This window comes from Pipra filicauda, unplaced genomic scaffold, assembly GCF_003945595.2.
Source record: "Pipra filicauda isolate LSUMZ 115617 unplaced genomic scaffold, ASM394559v2 scaffold304_size882533_pilon, whole genome shotgun sequence".
NCBI classification, from domain to species: Eukaryota; Metazoa; Chordata; class Aves; order Passeriformes; family Pipridae; genus Pipra; species Pipra filicauda.
The window spans coordinates 435,382-463,067 of record NW_024104426.1 but is presented as its reverse complement, the minus strand read 5'-3'; the positions used below and the strand labels follow the sequence as shown (position 1 = coordinate 463,067).

Sequence of the window (27,686 nt, the reverse complement as noted above, 5' to 3'; positions counted from 1 at the left end):
CAGACATGAGTAGGGCTGGGTGCAACTGGGCTTCATTTCTGATTCAAAGCAACTCAGCACTATAGGTCTGGTCGAGTACAGTAAGAACACCAGTCCAGATTTTGAAAGAGTGAGTTTTATTGAAACAATATGTTTGATGGAAATAACAGGACATCAGGTTGAAGATTCCTGGGGGGAAAATCCCCTAACTACCCATTAATGACTTCTCTATTTTCTGGGGATAAATATCATCATCATCATGGCTGGGCTTCACGAACGAAGATTTGGGAAGGACTCTACCCATGTTTGTTGCAAGCGCATTGGTGGCTGAGGAGGCTAATAAGTGATAGGCATGGTGGTTGCAAAAGGCACAGCAGAAAGACTCTTTAGATGGTATAATCTGCAAGGCACGATTCTTTCTGTGTTGCCTTTTCTCCTCAAGGGTGATCCTGCGTGCTTTCTCAAAAGCATCAGCAGCGCTATAGATGGTGTGTCTCCAGGTCTTCCGATTGGAGGCCAGAGTAGACCAGTTATGATGATCAATGTGGCCAAGGCTGAGATGTTGTTTCAGGGAGTCCTTGTATCTTTTCTTCGGGGCTCCTCTCTTGCGGCAGCCGGAGGCAAGTTCACCGTAAAGCAGGATCTTAGGGAGGCGGTGGTCCTTCATCCTGGAGACGTGCTCTGCCCAAAGCAGCTGAGTTCTCAGCAACATGGCCTCAATGCTGGTGACTGCTACTTATTCTAGAACAGATGTATTGGTCACAGAATCTGACCAGTGGATGTTTGGGATTGTACGGAGGCAGCGTTGATGGAAGCGTTCTAGGTGTCACAGGTGGTGGCGGTAGATGACCCATGATTCAGATCCTTTTAAGAGAGCAGACAACACTATGGCTCTGTAAACACTGATCTTTGTACTTTTCTTCAGGTGTTTGTTTCGCCAGACTCTTTTATGAAGCTTTCTGAAAGCACTCTATGCCTTTGCTAACCTGTTGTCTATCTCCCCTCCAATCTTACCATCCGAGGAGATGAGGTTACCTAGGTAATTAAACTGCTGGAGGAGATAAATATCCTAACTACATAATGCCTACTTAAAGATTTGGTGGGAACAAGTGCCCCATCTATGTATTAATTGCTTATCTATTTTCTGGGGAAAAATATACTAACTTCATAATAGCTACTTATATATTTGGTGGGAACAAGTGCCCCAACTATGTATTAATTAGTTATGTTTTTTCTGGGGAAAAATATACTAATTGCATAATAGCTACTTCTATATTTGCTGGGAACAAGTGCCCCAACTGTGTATTAAATATTTATCTATTTTCTGGGGAAAAATATACTAGTAGCATAATAACTCCTTATAGATTTGCTGGGAACAAGTGCCTCAACTACGTATTAATTACTTCTCTGTTTTCTGGGGAAAAATAGACTAACTACAATGAATTACTTAGATATTAGCTACTGCTAATCCGAGCTCTTCATTTATGCGATGGGAGCCCCCGGAGCAGAGCTGGCTTCTCCGTCAATGGCCGTGAACAGTTGTTTGAGCCGATAGCGGAGGAAAGAGAAGTCTTGCCGGGCCTCTCTGTGGGCGTCTGGATCCTGTGCCAGGTGCCAGAAAAGGTTGGGTGGCTGAAGCGTTTGGAAGTGCAGAGGCAAGTCGATCTGCGGTGGGATGCTCTGGTTGCCTATGACGAAGCAGTCCAGGCGTTTCTTCTGCAGGGAGCAGCGCAGGTAATCCAAGCTCTCCAGCAGCCGCTGGCGGCAATGCCTCCTGCCCCACTGTGCCATGGGGATGGTGTTGAGGAGGTGCATCATGATGGTCTTGAGGGTATAATTGGAAAAGGCTCTGCCCCCCCCGGCACGGGCCAAGAGCTGTAGGCATCTGAGGTGGCAGCTGTCAGGTGGAGCCTGCCGGGCAATGTGGCTGAAGAACTTCATCTCTGCCACGCCGTAGGTCTCCGGCCACACTGTGCTTGGGGTGAAGAGGGCCTCTCTAGACTGGCTGCTCACATAGATGTCTGAGTTTCCTTGCTGCACCCCAAACAGCACCTCAACGCAGAAGCTTTCTCTGTTGTTGGTCAGCCGGAGTGTACAGGAGCGTCTGGAGGGCAGCACCCTTAAACGCCAGTGTTTGGACTGAGGCAAACGCGACCAACTTGCTCTCGCCATCAGACGGAACCATAGGGTAGTTTTCTCCACATCGAGGTAGGAACGAGTACAGAGGTTGTAGAGGAGGATGGAGTTCTTATTCCTCCTCAGCTTTTCCTCCGGGATGTGGACCTGCTCCACACGGACGCAGAAGTCCTTTCCTGGCATGCCTGCGGCAGTGTTCGGCTCCAGGTGGAAGGTGTGCCCCGGGGGAGGACTGAGGGGTACGAGGACACGGTACACGACATCCTCCTTGCGGGGACTCCAACCTTCAAAGGCACTGCCCATGCCGATGGCTTGCTGTGGCACTGGGTAGAAACGATTTGACAAGTGGTGTCCAAAGGCACGTGTCAAATCATCTATCAGGTCAGTTATCACGCAACCTCTGTCCAGAACAGGCCAGCGTATGGACTCCTCTATAAACCTGCCAAGCTTACTGTCACGATCTTGCTCTTGGTCTCCATTTGCACCGTATTTCCTTTCTTCTCTTCCAGCAGCATTGTTTTCTTCCACATTTGCACGGCCGTTAACTTGATCTTCCCGCGCCTCCAAGTTGCTGCTGGCATTCTCCTGCGGTGCACTGCCGTGTGGCTCACGGCTCCTTTTCCTGAGGCTAAAGGCCAGTGCCAAGAGAAGGCCCAGGACTCCAAGAAGAGCCCAGAAGTGCCACTGCTCCAAGGTAGCCCAGAGCAGGGCTCCCCAGGCCCTGACACCGGGCTCCAGGCTGCTCTGCTCCAGCTCCTGCAGCAGCCGAGTCATTTCCTGGTTGAGATACTTCTCCCGCATCTCCATGCGCAAACGGGTGGCCTCATCCAGCCCATCACCCACCACGTGTGGGTACTGGACGAGGGTTTGCACGAGAAGGACAAGGACTATTAAGGCCTCCATGGCCTGCAGGATTAGGGAGACAAGGGGTTAAGTGGGACTGGAAGGGGAGGGGTTGTTTTAGGGGGTGGGGTGGGGGGAGGAATGGGCAGGGTGGGAGGGTGGATGGGAGCTGCAGGAAAGCTGGGGCAGGAAGGAGAGGGCCCAGGCAGTTGGCAAGTAGCAAGGCCCGTCCCACTGCCCCTGCAGCAGCACCGTTCCACACCCAAGATACTCCTGTGAAAGGTCGCTCCTGAATTCCAAGTGAGAACCACTCGCTCAGGTGCAGCTTCCCGCCTGTGCGCACTCGTCGCTCGCCCAGGCTGGACTGGGGCAGCGTTACCTGCCGGGGCCGCTTGCAGCTGCCCCCATTGTGACATGAGCCCTGTGATGTCACAGGGACCAGAGCACATCACAGCCAGGCCAGCCCCGCCCCTTGTCCCCACCCCGGCTCAGGGACTCAAAATGGCCCCCGCACAACCAAAGGCCCGACACCCCCAAAATGCAGGCCCACCTCTCTGCAATGGGTCTCAGCGACCCCCTTTCCAAAGCAGGCAGAAGCCCCCAAAGCCTTGTCAAACATGAAATTGGGTGGTGTGACTCATGGATGCTTTGCTCCCTGAGATCCCCTCCTGTGAGTTGGGATGGCTTCCTTTGGTGCTGAGCTCTGTTCTTGTGGGGGCCTCTTTGATACAAGGCCGCACGTTTGGTACGAGTGCTGTTTGCACCAGCAAAGCCCCTGGTGCTGTATTCCAGGGATATTGGAGGGGTAAACAGTAATAATAATCATCCCAATAAATCTCCAATCAACCTACTTAGGAGAACCACTGGTCTGTGGGTGGTCACTGCGGGTAGGGCCCCCTGTGACAACATCCCCCCCCTCCCGCCCCATCCCAGCCTGTGCTGGTGGCTGTCGCGCTACCTGCATTTGGAACCCAAGTGCCAAGTGTGGGCCAAAAATGGCAGAGTGCAGCATCAAAAAGAGGATGTGATTTGGCCCTGCAGATGTATTTCAGACAACTCATCTCTAGCCTAAGCATCTGTTGGATCCTTTTAGAGCTGTGATTGTTTACTGGTGACCGGCTGACACTGACACTGCAGGGATTTGAGAAGAAGAGTTTTTCTGTGGATCTGTGGATCCATTCTGTGGATCTGTGGCTGGCTAAAAGAGCTCTATTGAAACACCACGGCAAAGGGAATAAAGTTCTCAATGAATGGTTTTCTTACTCCTTGTAGGATCACTTCCTTTGTGATCTCTAGGCTTCTGTTGGCTGTTCAGAGATTCCTTTGAATTTGACTCTTCTACTCAGTTGACTCTGTCGAAGCTGCTGAAATTGTCACGTCCAAATGCCAGAGTCAATTAATTCTGACTTGGGAGTGGCAACTCTGTCCAGGGAGTCCATGGTTTCTGCACTGTCAGTTCCTGTGCAAGGCACATCAGACAAAGGACAGGGAGGGATTTTTAAATTCTAGAATTGTGGTTTAGTGCAAGAAAAAGGAGGGAGAGCGAGGGAGAGAAGCAGAGTGGATGGGCAGTTTCCACGATCGGAGATCAATCTGGGCAGAAGTTCCATCAAGGCAACAACCTGGCTAAAAGGGGAGGCATCTCCCTTAAATTCAAGGGTTCTGTCCTTCCCTGCTAAAACAAAACGCCTGCGAGCTGGCCAGAGCACAGCTCCTCCAGTTGCTCTTCTGCTTCCAATGGGATAATTTTTAGCTTCTTGTCAAGAGAAAGAACACCAATTTGTTTGCTGGGAAGGCTGGAAGAGATGAGTTTTGGCCAAAGTCTGGGTGACTTTTGGAAGCAGGAGGCAGCTGCTTCTCTAAAGTCTCTGGCATTGTCTCCAGCGTGACATGAAGCTGTGCATGAGGTCCAGCTGCCTGGTCTTGGAAATGCCATCTCAGGGTATGCAAGGGTCTGATTTGAATGTGGGTCACCCAAAGCTTTGTCCAAGGGCCTTTGCTGAATTCTCTCTTGCTCCTGTCCCACTGGCAAGGGACACCTTTCCCCAAAAGGATGGCTGCCAAAGTGCCAGGGAAAGAGCAGCCCTGTGCCTCGAGGGCTCTGATGGATTTGAGGTCCTGCTAGGGTCTTCCCGGGGCAGTCATGGAATAGTCCCTTAAGTCCCCTATAAATGGGAGTGATGATGCTTTCCCTCCTCACAATCTGCACGTGACACACGCTCTGGAACTCTTTAGGATTTGAGGCAACTAATGCTTGCCAGAGTGGCAAAGGTGAATATCGGATGTGCAAACATTGCATGCAGGAGTGCAGCTGAGAGCAGCGTTTACTTTTAGGAGCTAAGTGGCCACCTTGTCCCCTTGGCTGCAGAGGTTGCTCTGTGATGGGAGGGGAAAGCAAAACACAGGTGAACACTGTCCCAAATGTCAAGTTCTTTCTCCTTGCACAGCGTCCCCACTGAAGTCAGCCTCCACGGGCTCTTCAGCTGCATCAGCTCTGAGTGCCCAGAGTCTGCTTTGGCTGTGAAGGGAAGGGGCAGCAGCAAATCCTACTGCCAAGAGAGCAGCCTGTTCTCTGTAGCCAGGGTGCCCACTTGTGTGGCACCGGCTCCCTGGGGAGCGTATAGGGTGTCTGATGCATTCAAGGTATAGAAGTTTAGCAGGAAAGAAAGCCCCTGGAGTTCCAGCTGGTCCTCAGACATGAGTAGGGCTGGGTGCAACTGGGCTTGATTTCTGATTCAAAGCAACTCAGCACTATAGGTCTGGTCGAGTACAGTAAGAACACCAGTCCAGATTTTGAAAGAGTGAGTTTTATTGAAACAATATGTTTGATGGAAATAACAGGACATCAGGTTGAAGATTCCTGGGGGGAAAATCCCCTAACTACCCATTAATGACTTCTCTATTTTCTGGGGATAAATATCATCATCATCATGGCTGGGCTTCACGAACGAAGATTTGGGAAGGACTCTACCCATGTTTGTTGCAAGCGCATTGGTGGCTGAGGAGGCTAATAAGTGATAGGCATGGTGGTTGCAAAAGGCACAGCAGAAAGACTCCTTAGATGGTATAATCTGCAAGGCACGATTCTTTCTGTGTTGCCTTTTCTCCTCAAGGGTGATCCTGCGTGCTTTCTCAAAAGCATCAGCAGCGCTATAGATGGTGTGTCTCCAGGTCTCCCGACTGGAGGCCAGAGTAGACCACTTATGATGATCAATGTGGCCAAGGCTGAGATGTTGTTTCAGGGAGTCCTTGTATCTTTTCTTCGGGGCTCCTCTCTTGCGGCAGCCGGAGGCAAGTTCACCGTAAAGCAGGATCTTAGGGAGGCGGTGGTCCCTCATCCTGGAGACGTGCTCTGCCCAAAGCAGCTGAGTTCTCAGCAACATGGCCTCAATGCTGGTGACTGCTACTTATTCTAGAACAGATGTATTGGTCACAGAATCTGACCAGTGGATGTTTAGGATTGTATGGAGGCAGCGTTGATGGAAGCGTTCTAGGTGTCACAGGTGGTGGCAGTAGATGACCCATGATTCAGATCCTTTTAAGAGAGCAGACAACACTATGGCTCTGTAAACACTGATCTTTGTACTTTTCTTCAGGTGTTTGTTTCGCCAGACTCTTTTATGAAGCTTTCTGAAAGCACTCTATGCCTTTGCTAACCTGTTGTCTATCTCCCCTCCAATCTTACCATCCGAGGAGATGAGGTTACCTAGGTAATTAAACTGCTGGAGGAGATAAATATCCTAACTACATAATGCCTACTTAAAGATTTGGTGGGAACAAGTGCCCCATCTATGTTTTTCCACAACCCGCCCCCCCCCCCCCTCCTCCCACCTCCGCCCCCCCCCTCCACCCGCCCACCTGCCACCTGGCCCCCCCGGACAACACCTATACTAACACCCACATCTTGAGAGAATAGTATTGAGACAGGCAAATGCCCACATTCAGATTTGGTGGGAACACAAGTGCCCCAACTATGTATTAATTGCTTATCTGCTTTGTGGGGAAAAATATACTAATTGCATAATAGCTACTTCTATATTTGCGGGGAACAAGTGCCCCAACTGTGTATTAAATATTTATCTATTTTCTGGGGAAAAATATACTAGTAGCATAATAACTCCTTATAGATTTGCTGGGAACAAGTGCCTGAACTACGTATTAATTACTTCTCTGTTTTCTGGGGAAAAATAGACTAACTACAATGAATTACTTAGATATTAGCTACTGCTAATCCGAGCTCTTCATTTATGCGATGGGAGCCCCCGGAGCAGAGCTGGCTTCTCCGTCAATGGCCGTGAACAGTTGTTTGAGCCGATAGCGGAGGAAAGAGAAGTCTTGCCGGGCCTCTCTGTGGGCGTCTGGATCCTGTGCCAGGTGCCAGAAAAGGTTGGGTGGCTGAAGCGTTTGGAAGTGCGGAGGCAAGTCGATCTGCGGTGGGATGCTCTGGTTGCCTATGACGAAGCAGTCCAGGCGTTTCTTCTGCAGGGAGCAGCGCAGGTAATCCAAGCTCTCCAGCAGCCGCTGGCGGCAATGCCTCCTGCCCCACTGTGCCATGGGGATGGTGTTGAGGAGGTGCATCATGATGGTCTTGAGGGTATAATTGGAAAAGGCTCTGCCCCCCCCGGCACGGGCCAAGAGCTGCAGGCATCTGAGGTGGCAGCTGTCAGGTGGAGCCTGCCGGGCAATGTGGCTGAAGAACTTCATCTCTGCCACGCCGTAGGTCTCCGGCCACACTGTGCTTGGGGTGAAGAGGGCCTCTCTAGACTGGCTGCTCACATAGATGTCTGAGTTTCCTTGCTGCACCCCAAACAGCACCTCAACGCAGAAGCTTTCTCTGTTGTTGGTCAGCCGGAGTGTACAGGAGCGTCTGGAGGGCAGCACCCTTAAACGCCAGTGTTTGGACTGAGGCAAACGCGACCAACTTGCTCTCGCCATCAGACGGAACCATAGGGTAGTTTTCTCCACATCGAGGTAGGAACGAGTACAGAGGTTGTAGAGGAGGATGGAGTTCTTATTCCTCCTCAGCTTTTCCTCCGGGATGTGGACCTGCTCCACACGGACGCAGAAGTCCTTTCCTGGCATGCCTGCGGCAGTGTTCGGCTCCAGGTGGAAGGTGTGCCCCGGGGGAGGACTGAGGGGTACGAGGACGTGGTACACAACATCCTCTTTGCGGGGACTCCAACCTTCAAAGGCACTGCCCATGCCGATGGCTTGCTGTGGCACTGGGTAGAAACGATTTGACAAGTGGTGTCCAAAGGCACGTGTCAAATCATCTATCAGGTCAGTTATCACGCAACCTCTGTCCAGAACAGGCCAGCGTATGGACTCCTCTATAAACCTGCCAAGCTTACTGTCACGATCTTGCTCTTGGTCTCCATTTGCACCGTATTTCCTTTCTTCTCTTCCAGCAGCATTGTTTTCTTCCGCATTTGCACGGCCGTTAACTTGATCTTCCTGCGCCTCCAAGTTGCTGCTGGCATTCTCCTGCGGTGCACTGCCGTGTGGCTCACGGCTCCTTTTCCTGAGGCTAAAGGCCAGTGCCAAGAGAAGGCCCAGGACTCCAAGAAGAGCCCAGAAGTGCCACTGCTCCAAGGTAGCCCAGAGCAGGGCTCCCCAGGCCCTGACACCGGGCTCCAGGCTGCTCTGCTCCAGCTCCTGCAGCAGCCGAGTCATTTCCTGGTTGAGATACTTCTCCCGCATCTCCATGCGCAAACGGGTGGCCTCATCCAGCCCATCACCCACCACGTGTGGGTACTGGACGAGGGTTTGCACGAGAAGGACAAGGACTATTAAGGCCTCCATGGCCTGCAGGATTAGGGAGACAAGGGGTTAAGTGGGACTGGAAGGGGAGGGGTTGTTTTAGGGGGTGGGGTGGGGGGAGGAATGGGCAGGGTGGGAGGGTGGATGGGAGCTGCAGGAAAGCTGGGGCAGGAAGGAGAGGGCCCAGGCAGTTGGCAAGTAGCAAGGCCCGTCCCACTGCCCCTGCAGCAGCACCGTTCCACACCCAAGATACTCCTGTGAAAGGTCGCTCCTGAAATCCAAGTGAGATCCACTCGCTCAGGTGCAGCTTCCCGCCTGTGCGCACTTGTCGCTCGCCCAGGCTGGACTGGGGCAGCGTTACCTGCCGGGGCCGCTTGCAGCTGCCCCCATTGTGACATGAGCCCTGTGATGTCACAGGGACCAGAGCACATCACAGCCAGGCCAGCCCCGCCCCTTGTCCCCACCCCGGCTCAGGGACTCAAAATGGCCCCCGCACAACCAAAGGCCCGACACCCCCAAAATGCAGGCCCACCTCTCTGCAATGGGTCTCAGCGACCCCCTTTCCAAAGCAGGCAGAAGCCCCCAAAGCCTTGTCAAACATGAAATTGGGTGGTGTGACTCATGGATGCTTTGCTCCCTGAGATCCCCTCCTGTGAGTTGGGATGGCTTCCTTTGGTGCTGAGCTCTGTTCTTGTGGGGGCCTCTTTGATACAAGGCCGCACGTTTGGTACGAGTGCTGTTTGCACCAGCAAAGCCCCTGGTGCTGTATTCCAGGGATATTGGAGGGGTAAACAGTAATAATAATCATCCCAATAAATCTCCAATCAACCTACTTAGGAGAACCACTGGTCTGTGGGTGGTCACTGCGGGTAGGGCCCCCTGTGACAACATCCCCCCCATCCCGCCCCATCCCCGCCTGTGCTGGTGGCTGTCGCGCTACCTGCATTTGGAACCCAAGTGCCAAGTGTGGGCCAAAAATGGCAGAGTGCAGCATCAAAAAGAGGATGTGATTTGGCCCTGCAGATGTATTTCAGACAACTCATCTCTAGCCTAAGCATCTGTTGGATCCTTTTAGAGCTGTGATTGTTTACTGGTGACCGGCTGACACTGACACTGCAGGGATTTGAGAAGAAGAGTTTTTCTGTGGATCTGTGGATCCATTCTGCGGATCTGTGGCTGGCTAAAAGAGCTCTATTGAAACACCACGGCAAAGGGAATAAAGTTCTCAATGAATGGTTTTCTTACTCCTTGTAGGATCACTTCCTTTGTGATCTCTAGGCTTCTGTTGGCTGTTCAGAGATTCCTTTGAATTTGACTCTTCTGCTCAGTTGACTCTGTCGAAGCTGCTGAAATTGTCACGTCCAAATGCCAGAGTCAATTAATTCTGACTTGGGAGTGGCAACTCTGTCCAGGGAGTCCATGGTTTCTGCACTGTCAGTTCCTGTGCAAGGCACATCAGACAAAGGACAGGGAGGGATTTTTAAATTCTAGAATTGTGGTTTAGTGCAAGAAAAAGGAGGGAGGGCGAGGGAGAGAAGCAGAGTGGATGGGCAGTTTCCACGATCGGAGATCAATCTGGGCAGAAGTTCCATCAAGGCAACAACCTGGCTAAAAGGGGAGGCATCTCCCTTAAATTCAAGGGTTCTGTCCTTCCCTGCTAAAACAAAACGCCTGCGAGCTGGCCAGAGCACAGCTCCTCCAGTTGCTCTTCTGCTTCCAATGGGATAATTTTTAGCTTCTTGTCAAGAGAAAGAACACCAATTTGTTTGCTGGGAAGGCTGGAAGAGATGAGTTTTGGCCAAAGTCTGGGTGACTTTTGGAAGCAGGAGGCAGCTGCTTCTCTAAAGTCTCTGGCATTGTCTCCAGCGTGACATGAAGCTGTGCATGAGGTCCAGCTGCCTGGTCTTGGAAATGCCATCTCAGGGTATGCAAGGGTCTGATTTGAATGTGGGTCACCCAAAGCTTTGTCCAAGGGCCTTTGCTGAATTCTCTCTTGCTCCTGTCCCACTGGCAAGGGACACCTTTCCCCAAAAGGATGGCTGCCAAAGTGCCAGGGAAAGAGCAGCCCTGTGCCTCGAGGGCTCTGATGGATTTGAGGTCCTGCTAGGGTCTTCCCAGGGCAGTCATGGAATAGTCCCTTAAGTCTCCTGTAAATGGGAGTGATGATGCTTTCCCTCCTCACAATCTGCACGTGACACACGCTCTGGAACTCATTAGGATTTGAGGCAACTAATGCTTGCCAGAGTGGCAAAGGTGAATATCGGATGTGCAAACATTGCATGCAGGAGTGCAGCTGAGAGCAGCGTTTACTTTTAGGAGCTAAGTGGCCACCTTGTCCCCTTGGCTGCAGAGGTTGCTCTGTGATGGGAGGGGAAAGCAAAACACAGGTGAACACTGTCCCAAATGTCAAGTTCTTTCTCCTTGCACAGCGTCCCCACTGAAGTCAGCCTCCACGGGCTCTTCAGCTGCATCAGCTCTGAGTGCCCAGAGTCTGCTTTGGCTGTGAAGGGAAGGGGCAGCAGCAAATCCTACTGCCAAGAGAGCAGCCTGTTCTCTGTAGCCAGGGTGCCCACTTGTGTGGCACCGGCTCCCTGGGGAGCGTATAGGGTGTCTGATGCATTCAAGGTATAGAAGTTTAGCAGGAAAGAAAGCCCCTGGAGTTCCAGCTGGTCCTCAGACATGAGTAGGGCTGGGTGCAACTGGGCTTGATTTCTGATTCAAAGCAACTCAGCACTATAGGTCTGGTCGAGTACAGTAAGAACACCAGTCCAGATTTTGAAAGAGTGAGTTTTATTGAAACAATATGTTTGATGGAAATAACAGGACATCAGGTTGAAGATTCCTGGGGGGAAAATCCCCTAACTACCCATTAATGACTTCTCTATTTTCTGGGGATAAATATCATCATCATCATGGCTGGGCTTCACGAACGAAGATTTGGGAAGGACTCTACCCATGTTTGTTGCAAGCGCATTGGTGGCTGAGGAGGCTAATAAGTGATAGGCATGGTGGTTGCAAAAGGCACAGCAGAAAGACTCCTTAGATGGTATAATCTGCAAGGCACGATTCTTTCTGTGTTGCCTTTTCTCCTCAAGGGTGATCCTGCGTGCTTTCTCAAAAGCATCAGCAGCGCTATAGATGGTGTGTCTCCAGGTCTCCCGATTGGAGGCCAGAGTAGACCACTTATGATGATCAATGTGGCCAAGGCTGAGATGTTGTTTCAGGGAGTCCTTGTATCTTTTCTTCGGGGCTCCTCTCTTGCGGCAGCCGGAGGCAAGTTCACCGTAAAGCAGGATCTTAGGGAGGCGGTGGTCCTTCATCCTGGAGACGTGCTCTGCCCAAAGCAGCTGAGTTCTCAGCAACATGGCCTCAATGCTGGTGACTGCTACTTATTCTAGAACAGATGTATTGGTCACAGAATCTGACCAGTGCATGTTTAGGATTGTACGGAGGCAGCGTTGATGGAAGCGTTCTAGGTGTCACAGGTGGTGGCGGTAGATGACCCATGATTCAGATCCTTTTAAGAGAGCAGACAACACTATGGCTCTGTAAACACTGATCTTTGTACTTTTCTTCAGGTGTTTGTTTCGCCAGACTCTTTTATGAAGCTTTCTGAAAGCACTCTATGCCTTTGCTAACCTGTTGTCTATCTCCCCTCCAATCTTACCATCCGAGGAGATGAGGTTACCTAGGTAATTAAACTGCTGGAGGAGATAAATATCCTAACTACATAATGCCTACTTAAAGATTTGGTGGGAACAAGTGCCCCATCTATGTATTAATTGCTTATCTATTTTCTGGGGAAAAATATACTAACTTCATAATAGCTACTTCTAGATTTGGTGGGAACAAGTGCCCCAACTATGTATTAATTAGTTATGTTTTTTCTGGGGAAAAATATACTAATTGCATAATAGCTACTTCTAGATTTGCTGGGAACAAGTGCCCCAACTATGTATTAATTACTTATGTATTTTATGAGGGAAAATATACTACTTGCATAATAGGTACTTATACACTTTCTGGGAACAAGTGCCCCAACTATGTATTAATTGCTTATCTGCTTTGTGGGGAAAAATATACTAATTGCATAATAGCTACTTCTATATTTGCGGGGAACAAGTGCCCCAACTGTGTATTAAATATTTATCTATTTTCTGGGGAAAAATATACTAGTAGCATAATAACTCCTTATAGATTTGCTGGGAACAAGTGCCTCAACTACGTATTAATTACTTCTCTGTTTTCTGGGGAAAAATAGACTAACTACAATGAATTACTTAGATATTAGCTACTGCTAATCCGAGCTCTTCATTTATGCGATGGGAGCCCCCGGAGCAGAGCTGGCTTCTCCGTCAATGGCCGTGAACAGTTGTTTGAGCCGATAGCGGAGGAAAGAGAAGTCTTGCCGGGCCTCTCTGTGGGCGTCTGGATCCTGTGCCAGGTGCCAGAAAAGGTTGGGTGGCTGAAGCGTTTGGAAGTGCAGAGGCAAGTCGATCTGCGGTGGGATGCTCTGGTTGCCTATGACGAAGCAGTCCAGGCGTTTCTTCTGCAGGGAGCAGCGCAGGTAATCCAAGCTCTCCAGCAGCCGCTGGCGGCAATGCCTCCTGCCCCACTGTGCCATGGGGATGGTGTTGAGGAGGTGCATCATGATGGTCTTGAGGGTATAATTGGAAAAGGCTCTGCCCCCCCCGGCACGGGCCAAGAGCTGTAGGCATCTGAGGTGGCAGCTGTCAGGTGGAGCCTGCCGGGCAATGTGGCTGAAGAACTTCATCTCTGCCACGCCGTAGGTCTCCGGCCACACTGTGCTTGGGGTGAAGAGGGCCTCTCTAGACTGGCTGCTCACATAGATGTCTGAGTTTCCTTGCTGCACCCCAAACAGCACCTCAACGCAGAAGCTTTCTCTGTTGTTGGTCAGCCGGAGTGTACAGGAGCGTCTGGAGGGCAGCACCCTTAAACGCCAGTGTTTGGACTGAGGCAAACGCGACCAACTTGCTCTCGCCATCAGACGGAACCATAGGGTAGTTTTCTCCACATCGAGGTAGGAACGAGTACAGAGGTTGTAGAGGAGGATGGAGTTCTTATTCCTCCTCAGCTTTTCCTCCGGGATGTGGACCTGCTCCACACGGACGCAGAAGTCCTTTCCTGGCATGCCTGCGGCAGTGTTCGGCTCCAGGTGGAAGGTGTGCCCCGGGGGAGGACTGAGGGGTACGAGGACGTGGTACACAACATCCTCCTTGCGGGGACTCCAACCTTCAAAGGCACTGCCCATGCCGATGGCTTGCTGTGGCACTGGGTAGAAACGATTTGACAAGTGGTGTCCAAAGGCACGTGTCAAATCATCTATCAGGTCAGTTATCACGCAACCTCTGTCCAGAACAGGCCAGCGTATGGACTCCTCTATAAACCTGCCAAGCTTACTGTCACGATCTTGCTCTTGGTCTCCATTTGCACCGTATTTCCTTTCTTCTCTTCCAGCAGCATTGTTTTCTTCCACATTTGCACGGCCGTTAACTTGATCTTCCTGCGCCTCCAAGTTGCTGCTGGCATTCTCCTGCGGTGCACTGCCGTGTGGCTCACGGCTCCTTTTCCTGAGGCTAAAGGCCAGTGCCAAGAGAAGGCCCAGGACTCCAAGAAGAGCCCAGAAGTGCCACTGCTCCAAGGTAGCCCAGAGCAGGGCTCCCCAGGCCCTGACACCGGGCTCCAGGCTGCTCTGCTCCAGCTCCTGCAGCAGCCGAGTCATTTCCTGGTTGAGATACTTCTCCCGCATCTCCATGCGCAAACGGGTGGCCTCATCCAGCCCATCACCCACCACGTGTGGGTACTGGATGAGGGTTTGCACGAGAAGGACAAGGACTATTAAGGCCTCCATGGCCTGCAGGATTAGGGAGACAAGGGGTTAAGTGGGACTGGAAGGGGAGGGGTTGTTTTAGGGGGTGGGGTGGGGGGAGGAATGGGCAGGGTGGGAGGGTGGATGGGAGCTGCAGGAAAGCTGGGGCAGGAAGGAGAGGGCCCAGGCAGTTGGCAAGTAGCAAGGCCCGTCCCACTGCCCCTGCAGCAGCACCGTTCCACACCCAAGATACTCCTGTGAAAGGTCGCTCCTGAATTCCAAGTGAGAACCACTCGCTCAGGTGCAGCTTCCCGCCTGTGCGCACTCGTCGCTCGCCCAGGCTGGACTGGGGCAGCGTTACCTGCCGGGGCCGCTTGCAGCTGCCCCCATTGTGACATGAGCCCTGTGATGTCACAGGGACCAGAGCACATCACAGCCAGGCCAGCCCCGCCCCTTGTCCCCACCCCGGCTCAGGGACTCAAAATGGCCCCCGCACAACCAAAGGCCCGACACCCCCAAAATGCAGGCCCACCTCTCTGCAATGGGTCTCAGCGACCCCCTTTCCAAAGCAGGCAGAAGCCCCCAAAGCCTTGTCAAACATGAAATTGGGTGGTGTGACTCATGGATGCTTTGCTCCCTGAGATCCCCTCCTGTGAGTTGGGATGGCTTCCTTTGGTGCTGAGCTCTGTTCTTGTGGGGGCCTCTTTGATACAAGGCCGCACGTTTGGTACGAGTGCTGTTTGCACCAGCAAAGCCCCTGGTGCTGTATTCCAGGGATATTGGAGGGGTAAACAGTAATAATAATCATCCCAATAAATCTCCAATCAACCTACTTAGGAGAACCACTGGTCTGTGGGTGGTCACTGCGGGTAGGGCCCCCTGTGACAACATCCCCCCCATCCCGCCCCATCCCCGCCTGTGCTGGTGGCTGTCGCGCTACCTGCATTTGGAACCCAAGTGCCAAGTGTGGGCCAAAAATGGCAGAGTGCAGCATCAAAAAGAGGATGTGATTTGGCCCTGCAGATGTATTTCAGACAACTCATCTCTAGCCTAAGCATCTGTTGGATCCTTTTAGAGCTGTGATTGTTTACTGGTGACCGGCTGACACTGACACTGCAGGGATTTGAGAAGAAGAGTTTTTCTGTGGATCTGTGGATCCATTCTGTGGATCTGTGGCTGGCTAAAAGAGCTCTATTGAAACACCACGGCAAAGGGAATAAAGTTCTCAATGAATGGTTTTCTTACTCCTTGTAGGATCACTTCCTTTGTGATCTCTAGGCTTCTGTTGGCTGTTCAGAGATTCCTTTGAATTTGACTCTTCTACTCAGTTGACTCTGTCGAAGCTGCTGAAATTGTCACGTCCAAATGCCAGAGTCAATTAATTCTGACTTGGGAGTGGCAACTCTGTCCAGGGAGTCCATGGTTTCTGCACTGTCAGTTCCTGTGCAAGGCACATCAGACAAAGGACAGGGAGGGATTTTTAAATTCTAGAATTGTGGTTTAGTGCAAGAAAAAGGAGGGAGAGCGAGGGAGAGAAGCAGAGTGGATGGGCAGTTTCCACGATCGGAGATCAATCTGGGCAGAAGTTCCATCAAGGCAACAACCTGGCTAAAAGGGGAGGCATCTCCCTTAAATTCAAGGGTTCTGTCCTTCCCTGCTAAAACAAAACGCCTGCGAGCTGGCCAGAGCACAGCTCCTCCAGTTGCTCTTCTGCTTCCAATGGGATAATTTTTAGCTTCTTGTCAAGAGAAAGAACACCAATTTGTTTGCTGGGAAGGCTGGAAGAGATGAGTTTTGGCCAAAGTCTGGGTGACTTTTGGAAGCAGGAGGCAGCTGCTTCTCTAAAGTCTCTGGCATTGTCTCCAGCGTGACATGAAGCTGTGCATGAGGTCCAGCTGCCTGGTCTTGGAAATGCCATCTCAGGGTATGCAAGGGTCTGATTTGAATGTGGGTCACCCAAAGCTTTGTCCAAGGGCCTTTGCTGAATTCTCTCTTGCTCCTGTCCCACTGGCAAGGGACACCTTTCCCCAAAAGGATGGCTGCCAAAGTGCCAGGGAAAGAGCAGCCCTGTGCCTCGAGGGCTCTGATGGATTTGAGGTCCTGCTAGGGTCTTCCCGGGGCAGTCATGGAATAGTCCCTTAAGTCCCCTATAAATGGGAGTGATGATGCTTTCCCTCCTCACAATCTGCACGTGACACACGCTCTGGAACTCTTTAGGATTTGAGGCAACTAATGCTTGCCAGAGTGGCAAAGGTGAATATCGGATGTGCAAACATTGCATGCAGGAGTGCAGCTGAGAGCAGCGTTTACTTTTAGGAGCTAAGTGGCCACCTTGTCCCCTTGGCTGCAGAGGTTGCTCTGTGATGGGAGGGGAAAGCAAAACACAGGTGAACACTGTCCCAAATGTCAAGTTCTTTCTCCTTGCACAGCGTCCCCACTGAAGTCAGCCTCCACGGGCTCTTCAGCTGCATCAGCTCTGAGTGCCCAGAGTCTGCTTTGGCTGTGAAGGGAAGGGGCAGCAGCAAATCCTACTGCCAAGAGAGCAGCCTGTTCTCTGTAGCCAGGGTGCCCACTTGTGTGGCACCGGCTCCCTGGGGAGCGTATAGGGTGTCTGATGCATTCAAGGTATAGAAGTTTAGCAGGAAAGAAAGCCCCTGGAGTTCCAGCTGGTCCTCAGACATGAGTAGGGCTGGGTGCAACTGGGCTTGATTTCTGATTCAAAGCAACTCAGCACTATAGGTCTGGTCGAGTACAGTAAGAACACCAGTCCAGATTTTGAAAGAGTGAGTTTTATTGAAACAATATGTTTGATGGAAATAACAGGACATCAGGTTGAAGATTCCTGGGGGGAAAATCCCCTAACTACCCATTAATGACTTCTCTATTTTCTGGGGATAAATATCATCATCATCATGGCTGGGCTTCACGAACGAAGATTTGGGAAGGACTCTACCCATGTTTGTTGCAAGCGCATTGGTGGCTGAGGAGGCTAATAAGTGATAGGCATGGTGGTTGCAAAAGGCACAGCAGAAAGACTCCTTAGATGGTATAATCTGCAAGGCACGATTCTTTCTGTGTTGCCTTTTCTCCTCAAGGGTGATCCTGCGTGCTTTCTCAAAAGCATCAGCAGCGCTATAGATGGTGTGTCTCCAGGTCTCCCGATTGGAGGCCAGAGTAGACCACTTATGATGATCAATGTGGCCAAGGCTGAGATGTTGTTTCAGGGAGTCCTTGTATCTTTTCTTCGGGGCTCCTCTCTTGCGGCAGCCGGAGGCAAGTTCACCGTAAAGCAGGATCTTAGGGAGGCGGTGGTCCTTCATCCTGGAGACGTGCTCTGCCCAAAGCAGCTGAGTTCTCAGCAACATGGCCTCAATGCTGGTGACTGCTACTTATTCTAGAACAGATGTATTGGTCACAGAATCTGACCAGTGCATGTTTAGGATTGTACGGAGGCAGCGTTGATGGAAGCGTTCTAGGTGTCACAGGTGGTGGCGGTAGATGACCCATGATTCAGATCCTTTTAAGAGAGCAGACAACACTATGGCTCTGTAAACACTGATCTTTGTACTTTTCTTCAGGTGTTTGTTTCGCCAGACTCTTTTATGAAGCTTTCTGAAAGCACTCTATGCCTTTGCTAACCTGTTGTCTATCTCCCCTCCAATCTTACCATCCGAGGAGATGAGGTTACCTAGGTAATTAAACTGCTGGAGGAGATAAATATCCTAACTACATAATGCCTACTTAAAGATTTGGTGGGAACAAGTGCCCCATCTATGTATTAATTGCTTATCTATTTTCTGGGGAAAAATATACTAACTTCATAATAGCTACTTCTAGATTTGGTGGGAACAAGTGCCCCAACTATGTATTAATTAGTTATGTTTTTTCTGGGGAAAAATATACTAATTGCATAATAGCTACTTCTAGATTTGCTGGGAACAAGTGCCCCAACTATGTATTAATTACTTATCTATTTTCTGGGGAAAAATATACTACTGCATAATAGCTACTTCTAGATTTGCTGGGAACAAGTGCCCCAACTATGTATTAATTACTTATGTATTTTATGAGGGAAAATATACTACTTGCATAATAGGTACTTATACACTTTCTGGGAACAAGTGCCCCAACTATGTATTAATTGCTTATCTGCTTTGTGGGGAAAAATATACTAATTGCATAATAGCTACTTCTATATTTGCGGGGAACAAGTGCCCCAACTGTGTATTAAATATTTATCTATTTTCTGGGGAAAAATATACTAGTAGCATAATAACTCCTTATAGATTTGCTGGGAACAAGTGCCTGAACTACGTATTAATTACTTCTCTGTTTTCTGGGGAAAAATAGACTAACTACAATGAATTACTTAGATATTAGCTACTGCTAATCCGAGCTCTTCATTTATGCGATGGGAGCCCCCGGAGCAGAGCTGGCTTCTCCGTCAATGGCCGTGAACAGTTGTTTGAGCCGATAGCGGAGGAAAGAGAAGTCTTGCCGGGCCTCTCTGTGGGCGTCTGGATCCTGTGCCAGGTGCCAGAAAAGGTTGGGTGGCTGAAGCGTTTGGAAGTGCGGAGGCAAGTCGATCTGCGGTGGGATGCTCTGGTTGCCTATGACGAAGCAGTCCAGGCGTTTCTTCTGCAGGGAGCAGCGCAGGTAATCCAAGCTCTCCAGCAGCCGCTGGCGGCAATGCCTCCTGCCCCACTGTGCCATGGGGATGGTGTTGAGGAGGTGCATCATGATGGTCTTGAGGGTATAATTGGAAAAGGCTCTGCCCCCCCCGGCACGGGCCAAGAGCTGCAGGCATCTGAGGTGGCAGCTGTCAGGTGGAGCCTGCCGGGCAATGTGGCTGAAGAACTTCATCTCTGCCACGCCGTAGGTCTCCGGCCACACTGTGCTTGGGGTGAAGAGGGCCTCTCTAGACTGGCTGCTCACATAGATGTCTGAGTTTCCTTGCTGCACCCCAAACAGCACCTCAACGCAGAAGCTTTCTCTGTTGTTGGTCAGCCGGAGTGTACAGGAGCGTCTGGAGGGCAGCACCCTTAAACGCCAGTGTTTGGACTGAGGCAAACGCGACCAACTTGCTCTCGCCATCAGACGGAACCATAGGGTAGTTTTCTCCACATCGAGGTAGGAACGAGTACAGAGGTTGTAGAGGAGGATGGAGTTCTTATTCCTCCTCAGCTTTTCCTCCGGGATGTGGACCTGCTCCACACGGACGCAGAAGTCCTTTCCTGGCATGCCTGCGGCAGTGTTCGGCTCCAGGTGGAAGGTGTGCCCCGGGGGAGGACTGAGGGGTACGAGGACGTGGTACACAACATCCTCTTTGCGGGGACTCCAACCTTCAAAGGCACTGCCCATGCCGATGGCTTGCTGTGGCACTGGGTAGAAACGATTTGACAAGTGGTGTCCAAAGGCACGTGTCAAATCATCTATCAGGTCAGTTATCACGCAACCTCTGTCCAGAACAGGCCAGCGTATGGACTCCTCTATAAACCTGCCAAGCTTACTGTCACGATCTTGCTCTTGGTCTCCATTTGCACCGTATTTCCTTTCTTCTCTTCCAGCAGCATTGTTTTCTTCCACATTTGCACGGCCGTTAACTTGATCTTCCTGCGCCTCCAAGTTGCTGCTGGCATTCTCCTGCGGTGCACTGCCGTGTGGCTCACGGCTCCTTTTCCTGAGGCTAAAGGCCAGTGCCAAGAGAAGGCCCAGGACTCCAAGAAGAGCCCAGAAGTGCCACTGCTCCAAGGTAGCCCAGAGCAGGGCTCCCCAGGCCCTGACACCGGGCTCCAGGCTGCTCTGCTCCAGCTCCTGCAGCAGCCGAGTCATTTCCTGGTTGAGATACTTCTCCCGCATCTCCATGCGCAAACGGGTGGCCTCATCCAGCCCATCACCCACCACGTGTGGGTACTGGATGAGGGTTTGCACGAGAAGGACAAGGACTATTAAGGCCTCCATGGCCTGCAGGATTAGGGAGACAAGGGGTTAAGTGGGACTGGAAGGGGAGGGGTTGTTTTAGGGGGTGGGGTGGGGGGAGGAATGGGCAGGGTGGGAGGGTGGATGGGAGCTGCAGGAAAGCTGGGGCAGGAAGGAGAGGGCCCAGGCAGTTGGCAAGTAGCAAGGCCCGTCCCACTGCCCCTGCAGCAGCACCGTTCCACACCCAAGATACTCCTGTGAAAGGTCGCTCCTGAATTCCAAGTGAGAACCACTCGCTCAGGTGCAGCTTCCCGCCTGTGCGCACTCGTCGCTCGCCCAGGCTGGACTGGGGCAGCGTTACCTGCCGGGGCCGCTTGCAGCTGCCCCCATTGTGACATGAGCCCTGTGATGTCACAGGGACCAGAGCACATCACAGCCAGGCCAGCCCCGCCCCTTGTCCCCACCCCGGCTCAGGGACTCAAAATGGCCCCCGCACAACCAAAGGCCCGACACCCCCAAAATGCAGGCCCACCTCTCTGCAATGGGTCTCAGCGACCCCCTTTCCAAAGCAGGCAGAAGCCCCCAAAGCCTTGTCAAACATGAAATTGGGTGGTGTGACTCATGGATGCTTTGCTCCCTGAGATCCCCTCCTGTGAGTTGGGATGGCTTCCTTTGGTGCTGAGCTCTGTTCTTGTGGGGGCCTCTTTGATACAAGGCCGCACGTTTGGTACGAGTGCTGTTTGCACCAGCAAAGCCCCTGGTGCTGTATTCCAGGGATATTGGAGGGGTAAACAGTAATAATAATCATCCCAATAAATCTCCAATCAACCTACTTAGGAGAACCACTGGTCTGTGGGTGGTCACTGCGGGTAGGGCCCCCTGTGACAACATCCCCCCCATCCCGCCCCATCCCCGCCTGTGCTGGTGGCTGTCGCGCTACCTGCATTTGGAACCCAAGTGCCAAGTGTGGGCCAAAAATGGCAGAGTGCAGCATCAAAAAGAGGATGTGATTTGGCCCTGCAGATGTATTTCAGACAACTCATCTCTAGCCTAAGCATCTGTTGGATCCTTTTAGAGCTGTGATTGTTTACTGGTGACCGGCTGACACTGACACTGCAGGGATTTGAGAAGAAGAGTTTTTCTGTGGATCTGTGGATCCATTCTGCGGATCTGTGGCTGGCTAAAAGAGCTCTATTGAAACACCACGGCAAAGGGAATAAAGTTCTCAATGAATGGTTTTCTTACTCCTTGTAGGATCACTTCCTTTGTGATCTCTAGGCTTCTGTTGGCTGTTCAGAGATTCCTTTGAATTTGACTCTTCTGCTCAGTTGACTCTGTCGAAGCTGCTGAAATTGTCACGTCCAAATGCCAGAGTCAATTAATTCTGACTTGGGAGTGGCAACTCTGTCCAGGGAGTCCATGGTTTCTGCACTGTCAGTTCCTGTGCAAGGCACATCAGACAAAGGACAGGGAGGGATTTTTAAATTCTAGAATTGTGGTTTAGTGCAAGAAAAAGGAGGGAGGGCGAGGGAGAGAAGCAGAGTGGATGGGCAGTTTCCACGATCGGAGATCAATCTGGGCAGAAGTTCCATCAAGGCAACAACCTGGCTAAAAGGGGAGGCATCTCCCTTAAATTCAAGGGTTCTGTCCTTCCCTGCTAAAACAAAACGCCTGCGAGCTGGCCAGAGCACAGCTCCTCCAGTTGCTCTTCTGCTTCCAATGGGATAATTTTTAGCTTCTTGTCAAGAGAAAGAACACCAATTTGTTTGCTGGGAAGGCTGGAAGAGATGAGTTTTGGCCAAAGTCTGGGTGACTTTTGGAAGCAGGAGGCAGCTGCTTCTCTAAAGTCTCTGGCATTGTCTCCAGCGTGACATGAAGCTGTGCATGAGGTCCAGCTGCCTGGTCTTGGAAATGCCATCTCAGGGTATGCAAGGGTCTGATTTGAATGTGGGTCACCCAAAGCTTTGTCCAAGGGCCTTTGCTGAATTCTCTCTTGCTCCTGTCCCACTGGCAAGGGACACCTTTCCCCAAAAGGATGGCTGCCAAAGTGCCAGGGAAAGAGCAGCCCTGTGCCTCGAGGGCTCTGATGGATTTGAGGTCCTGCTAGGGTCTTCCCAGGGCAGTCATGGAATAGTCCCTTAAGTCTCCTGTAAATGGGAGTGATGATGCTTTCCCTCCTCACAATCTGCACGTGACACACGCTCTGGAACTCATTAGGATTTGAGGCAACTAATGCTTGCCAGAGTGGCAAAGGTGAATATCGGATGTGCAAACATTGCATGCAGGAGTGCAGCTGAGAGCAGCGTTTACTTTTAGGAGCTAAGTGGCCACCTTGTCCCCTTGGCTGCAGAGGTTGCTCTGTGATGGGAGGGGAAAGCAAAACACAGGTGAACACTGTCCCAAATGTCAAGTTCTTTCTCCTTGCACAGCGTCCCCACTGAAGTCAGCCTCCACGGGCTCTTCAGCTGCATCAGCTCTGAGTGCCCAGAGTCTGCTTTGGCTGTGAAGGGAAGGGGCAGCAGCAAATCCTACTGCCAAGAGAGCAGCCTGTTCTCTGTAGCCAGGGTGCCCACTTGTGTGGCACCGGCTCCCTGGGGAGCGTATAGGGTGTCTGATGCATTCAAGGTATAGAAGTTTAGCAGGAAAGAAAGCCCCTGGAGTTCCAGCTGGTCCTCAGACATGAGTAGGGCTGGGTGCAACTGGGCTTGATTTCTGATTCAAAGCAACTCAGCACTATAGGTCTGGTCGAGTACAGTAAGAACACCAGTCCAGATTTTGAAAGAGTGAGTTTTATTGAAACAATATGTTTGATGGAAATAACAGGACATCAGGTTGAAGATTCCTGGGGGGAAAATCCCCTAACTACCCATTAATGACTTCTCTATTTTCTGGGGATAAATATCATCATCATCATGGCTGGGCTTCACGAACGAAGATTTGGGAAGGACTCTACCCATGTTTGTTGCAAGCGCATTGGTGGCTGAGGAGGCTAATAAGTGATAGGCATGGTGGTTGCAAAAGGCACAGCAGAAAGACTCCTTAGATGGTATAATCTGCAAGGCACGATTCTTTCTGTGTTGCCTTTTCTCCTCAAGGGTGATCCTGCGTGCTTTCTCAAAAGCATCAGCAGCGCTATAGATGGTGTGTCTCCAGGTCTCCCGACTGGAGGCCAGAGTAGACCACTTATGATGATCAATGTGGCCAAGGCTGAGATGTTGTTTCAGGGAGTCCTTGTATCTTTTCTTCGGGGCTCCTCTCTTGCGGCAGCCGGAGGCAAGTTCACCGTAAAGCAGGATCTTAGGGAGGCGGTGGTCCCTCATCCTGGAGACGTGCTCTGCCCAAAGCAGCTGAGTTCTCAGCAACATGGCCTCAATGCTGGTGACTGCTACTTATTCTAGAACAGATGTATTGGTCACAGAATCTGACCAGTGGATGTTTAGGATTGTACGGAGGCAGCGTTGATGGAAGCGTTCTAGGTGTCACAGGTGGTGGCGGTAGATGACCCATGATTCAGATCCTTTTAAGAGAGCAGACAACACTATGGCTCTGTAAACACTGATCTTTGTACTTTTCTTCAGGTGTTTGTTTCGCCAGACTCTTTTATGAAGCTTTCTGAAAGCACTCTATGCCTTTGCTAACCTGTTGTCTATCTCCCCTCCAATCTTACCATCCGAGGAGATGAGGTTACCTAGGTAATTAAACTGCTGGAGGAGATAAATATCCTAACTACATAATGCCTACTTAAAGATTTGGTGGGAACAAGTGCCCCATCTATGTATTAATTGCTTATCTATTTTCTGGGGAAAAATATACTAACTTCATAATAGCTACTTCTAGATTTGGTGGGAACAAGTGCCCCAACTATGTATTAATTAGTTATGTTTTTTCTGGGGAAAAATATACTAATTGCATAATAGCTACTTCTAGATTTGCTGGGAACAAGTGCCCCAACTGTGTATTAAATATTTATCTATTTTCTGGGGAAAAATATACTAGTAGCATAATAACTCCTTATAGATTTGCTGGGAACAAGTGCCTGAACTACGTATTAATTACTTCTCTGTTTTCTGGGGAAAAATAGACTAACTACAATGAATTACTTAGATATTAGCTACTGCTAATCCGAGCTCTTCATTTATGCGATGGGAGCCCCCGGAGCAGAGCTGGCTTCTCCGTCAATGGCCGTGAACAGTTGTTTGAGCCGATAGCGGAGGAAAGAGAAGTCTTGCCGGGCCTCTCTGTGGGCGTCTGGATCCTGTGCCAGGTGCCAGAAAAGGTTGGGTGGCTGAAGCGTTTGGAAGTGCGGAGGCAAGTCGATCTGCGGTGGGATGCTCTGGTTGCCTATGACGAAGCAGTCCAGGCGTTTCTTCTGCAGGGAGCAGCGCAGGTAATCCAAGCTCTCCAGCAGCCGCTGGCGGCAATGCCTCCTGCCCCACTGTGCCATGGGGATGGTGTTGAGGAGGTGCATCATGATGGTCTTGAGGGTATAATTGGAAAAGGCTCTGCCCCCCCCGGCACGGGCCAAGAGCTGCAGGCATCTGAGGTGGCAGCTGTCAGGTGGAGCCTGCCGGGCAATGTGGCTGAAGAACTTCATCTCTGCCACGCCGTAGGTCTCCGGCCACACTGTGCTTGGGGTGAAGAGGGCCTCTCTAGACTGGCTGCTCACATAGATGTCTGAGTTTCCTTGCTGCACCCCAAACAGCACCTCAACGCAGAAGCTTTCTCTGTTGTTGGTCAGCCGGAGTGTACAGGAGCGTCTGGAGGGCAGCACCCTTAAACGCCAGTGTTTGGACTGAGGCAAACGCGACCAACTTGCTCTCGCCATCAGACGGAACCATAGGGTAGTTTTCTCCACATCGAGGTAGGAACGAGTACAGAGGTTGTAGAGGAGGATGGAGTTCTTATTCCTCCTCAGCTTTTCCTCCGGGATGTGGACCTGCTCCACACGGACGCAGAAGTCCTTTCCTGGCATGCCTGCGGCAGTGTTCGGCTCCAGGTGGAAGGTGTGCCCCGGGGGAGGACTGAGGGGTACGAGGACACGGTACACGACATCCTCCTTGCGGGGACTCCAACCTTCAAAGGCACTGCCCATGCCGATGGCTTGCTGTGGCACTGGGTAGAAACGATTTGACAAGTGGTGTCCAAAGGCACGTGTCAAATCATCTATCAGGTCAGTTATCACGCAACCTCTGTCCAGAACAGGCCAGCGTATGGACTCCTCTATAAACCTGCCAAGCTTACTGTCACGATCTTGCTCTTGGTCTCCATTTGCACCGTATTTCCTTTCTTCTCTTCCAGCAGCATTGTTTTCTTCCACATTTGCACGGCCGTTAACTTGATCTTCCTGCGCCTCCAAGTTGCTGCTGGCATTCTCCTGCGGTGCACTGCCGTGTGGCTCACGGCTCCTTTTCCTGAGGCTAAAGGCCAGTGCCAAGAGAAGGCCCAGGACTCCAAGAAGAGCCCAGAAGTGCCACTGCTCCAAGGTAGCCCAGAGCAGGGCTCCCCAGGCCCTGACACCGGGCTCCAGGCTGCTCTGCTCCAGCTCCTGCAGCAGCCGAGTCATTTCCTGGTTGAGATACTTCTCCCGCATCTCCATGCGCAAACGGGTGGCCTCATCCAGCCCATCACCCACCACGTGTGGGTACTGGATGAGGGTTTGCACGAGAAGGACAAGGACTATTAAGGCCTCCATGGCCTGCAGGATTAGGGAGACAAGGGGTTAAGTGGGACTGGAAGGGGAGGGGTTGTTTAGGGGGTGGGGTGGGGGGAGGAATGGGCAGGGTGGGAGGGTGGATGGGAGCTGCAGGAAAGCTGGGGCAGGAAGGAGAGGGCCCAGGCAGTTGGCAAGTAGCAAGGCCCGTCCCACTGCCCCTGCAGCAGCACCGTTCCACACCCAAGATACTCCTGTGAAAGGTCGCTCCTGAATTCCAAGTGAGAACCACTCGCTCAGGTGCAGCTTCCCGCCTGTGCGCACTCGTCGCTCGCCCAGGCTGGACTGGGGCAGCGTTACCTGCCGGGGCCGCTTGCAGCTGCCCCCATTGTGACATGAGCCCTGTGATGTCACAGGGACCAGAGCACATCACAGCCAGGCCAGCCCCGCCCCTTGTCCCCACCCCGGCTCAGGGACTCAAAATGGCCCCCGCACAACCAAAGGCCCGACACCCCCAAAATGCAGGCCCACCTCTCTGCAATGGGTCTCAGCGACCCCCTTTCCAAAGCAGGCAGAAGCCCCCAAAGCCTTGTCAAACATGAAATTGGGTGGTGTGACTCATGGATGCTTTGCTCCCTGAGATCCCCTCCTGTGAGTTGGGATGGCTTCCTTTGGTGCTGAGCTCTGTTCTTGTGGGGGCCTCTTTGATACAAGGCCGCACGTTTGGTACGAGTGCTGTTTGCACCAGCAAAGCCCCTGGTGCTGTATTCCAGGGATATTGGAGGGGTAAACAGTAATAATAATCATCCCAATAAATCTCCAATCAACCTACTTAGGAGAACCACTGGTCTGTGGGTGGTCACTGCGGGTAGGGCCCCCTGTGACAACATCCCCCCCATCCCGCCCCATCCCAGCCTGTGCTGGTGGCTGTCGCGCTACCTGCATTTGGAACCCAAGTGCCAAGTGTGGGCCAAAAATGGCAGAGTGCAGCATCAAAAAGAGGATGTGATTTGGCCCTGCAGATGTATTTCAGACAACTCATCTCTAGCCTAAGCATCTGTTGGATCCTTTTAGAGCTGTGATTGTTTACTGGTGACCGGCTGACACTGACACTGCAGGGATTTGAGAAGAAGAGTTTTTCTGTGGATCTGTGGATCCATTCTGCGGATCTGTGGCTGGCTAAAAGAGCTCTATTGAAACACCACGGCAAAGGGAATAAAGTTCTCAATGAATGGTTTTCTTACTCCTTGTAGGATCACTTCCTTTGTGATCTCTAGGCTTCTGTTGGCTGTTCAGAGATTCCTTTGAATTTGACTCTTCTGCTCAGTTGACTCTGTCGAAGCTGCTGAAATTGTCACGTCCAAATGCCAGAGTCAATTAATTCTGACTTGGGAGTGGCAACTCTGTCCAGGGAGTCCATGGTTTCTGCACTGTCAGTTCCTGTGCAAGGCACATCAGACAAAGGACAGGGAGGGATTTTTAAATTCTAGAATTGTGGTTTAGTGCAAGAAAAAGGAGGGAGGGCGAGGGAGAGAAGCAGAGTGGATGGGCAGTTTCCACGATCGGAGA

General features: G+C 51.4%; 5 protein-coding genes and 3 long non-coding RNA genes across 8 annotated transcripts; 3 read left to right on the top strand and 5 right to left on the bottom strand.

Moving 5' to 3' along the window:
• Positions 1–804: 804 nt before the first annotated feature.
• LOC113983019 (inositol 1,4,5-trisphosphate receptor-interacting protein-like 1) lies at positions 805–3,092 on the bottom strand. The gene is made up of 2 exons (XM_039383326.1): positions 1,427–3,092; positions 805–843 (listed from the first exon to the last, which is right to left on the bottom strand). The coding sequence occupies exon 1, from the start codon at positions 3,016–3,018 to the stop codon at positions 1,462–1,464; it is 1,557 nt and encodes a 518-aa protein (XP_039239260.1). The 5' UTR covers positions 3,019–3,092; the 3' UTR covers positions 805–843; positions 1,427–1,461.
• A 3,362-nt stretch (positions 3,093–6,454) lies between these two features.
• Positions 6,455–8,834, bottom strand: LOC113994128 (inositol 1,4,5-trisphosphate receptor-interacting protein-like 1). Its single transcript, XM_039383324.1, has 2 exons — positions 7,169–8,834; positions 6,455–6,493 (listed from the first exon to the last, which is right to left on the bottom strand). Exon 1 carries the CDS (start codon positions 8,758–8,760, stop codon positions 7,204–7,206), a length of 1,557 nt encoding a protein of 518 aa, XP_039239258.1. The 5' UTR covers positions 8,761–8,834; the 3' UTR covers positions 6,455–6,493; positions 7,169–7,203.
• Positions 8,835–9,209: 375 nt separating this feature from the next.
• On the top strand, positions 9,210–9,962 carry LOC113994133. The gene is made up of 2 exons (XR_003542954.2): positions 9,210–9,370; positions 9,794–9,962. It is a non-coding gene; the product is annotated as an uncharacterized LOC113994133 (long non-coding RNA).
• A 2,234-nt stretch (positions 9,963–12,196) lies between these two features.
• Positions 12,197–14,664, bottom strand: LOC113994131 (inositol 1,4,5-trisphosphate receptor-interacting protein-like 1). The gene is made up of 2 exons (XM_039383325.1): positions 12,999–14,664; positions 12,197–12,235 (listed from the first exon to the last, which is right to left on the bottom strand). The coding sequence occupies exon 1, from the start codon at positions 14,588–14,590 to the stop codon at positions 13,034–13,036; it is 1,557 nt and encodes a 518-aa protein (XP_039239259.1). The 5' UTR covers positions 14,591–14,664; the 3' UTR covers positions 12,197–12,235; positions 12,999–13,033.
• Positions 14,665–18,026: 3,362 nt separating this feature from the next.
• Positions 18,027–20,583, bottom strand: LOC113988830 (inositol 1,4,5-trisphosphate receptor-interacting protein-like 1). Its single transcript, XM_039383323.1, has 2 exons — positions 18,918–20,583; positions 18,027–18,065 (listed from the first exon to the last, which is right to left on the bottom strand). Exon 1 carries the CDS (start codon positions 20,507–20,509, stop codon positions 18,953–18,955), a length of 1,557 nt encoding a protein of 518 aa, XP_039239257.1. The 5' UTR covers positions 20,510–20,583; the 3' UTR covers positions 18,027–18,065; positions 18,918–18,952.
• A 375-nt stretch (positions 20,584–20,958) lies between these two features.
• LOC113988832 lies at positions 20,959–21,711 on the top strand. The gene is made up of 2 exons (XR_003541034.2): positions 20,959–21,119; positions 21,543–21,711. It is a non-coding gene; the product is annotated as an uncharacterized LOC113988832 (long non-coding RNA).
• A 2,234-nt stretch (positions 21,712–23,945) lies between these two features.
• Positions 23,946–26,463, bottom strand: LOC113994124 (inositol 1,4,5-trisphosphate receptor-interacting protein-like 1). The gene is made up of 2 exons (XM_039383322.1): positions 24,568–26,463; positions 23,946–23,984 (listed from the first exon to the last, which is right to left on the bottom strand). The coding sequence occupies exon 1, from the start codon at positions 26,157–26,159 to the stop codon at positions 24,603–24,605; it is 1,557 nt and encodes a 518-aa protein (XP_039239256.1). The 5' UTR covers positions 26,160–26,463; the 3' UTR covers positions 23,946–23,984; positions 24,568–24,602.
• A 144-nt stretch (positions 26,464–26,607) lies between these two features.
• LOC113994125 lies at positions 26,608–27,360 on the top strand. The gene is made up of 2 exons (XR_003542952.2): positions 26,608–26,768; positions 27,192–27,360. It is a non-coding gene; the product is annotated as an uncharacterized LOC113994125 (long non-coding RNA).
• The last annotated feature ends 326 nt before the right edge of the window (positions 27,361–27,686 follow it).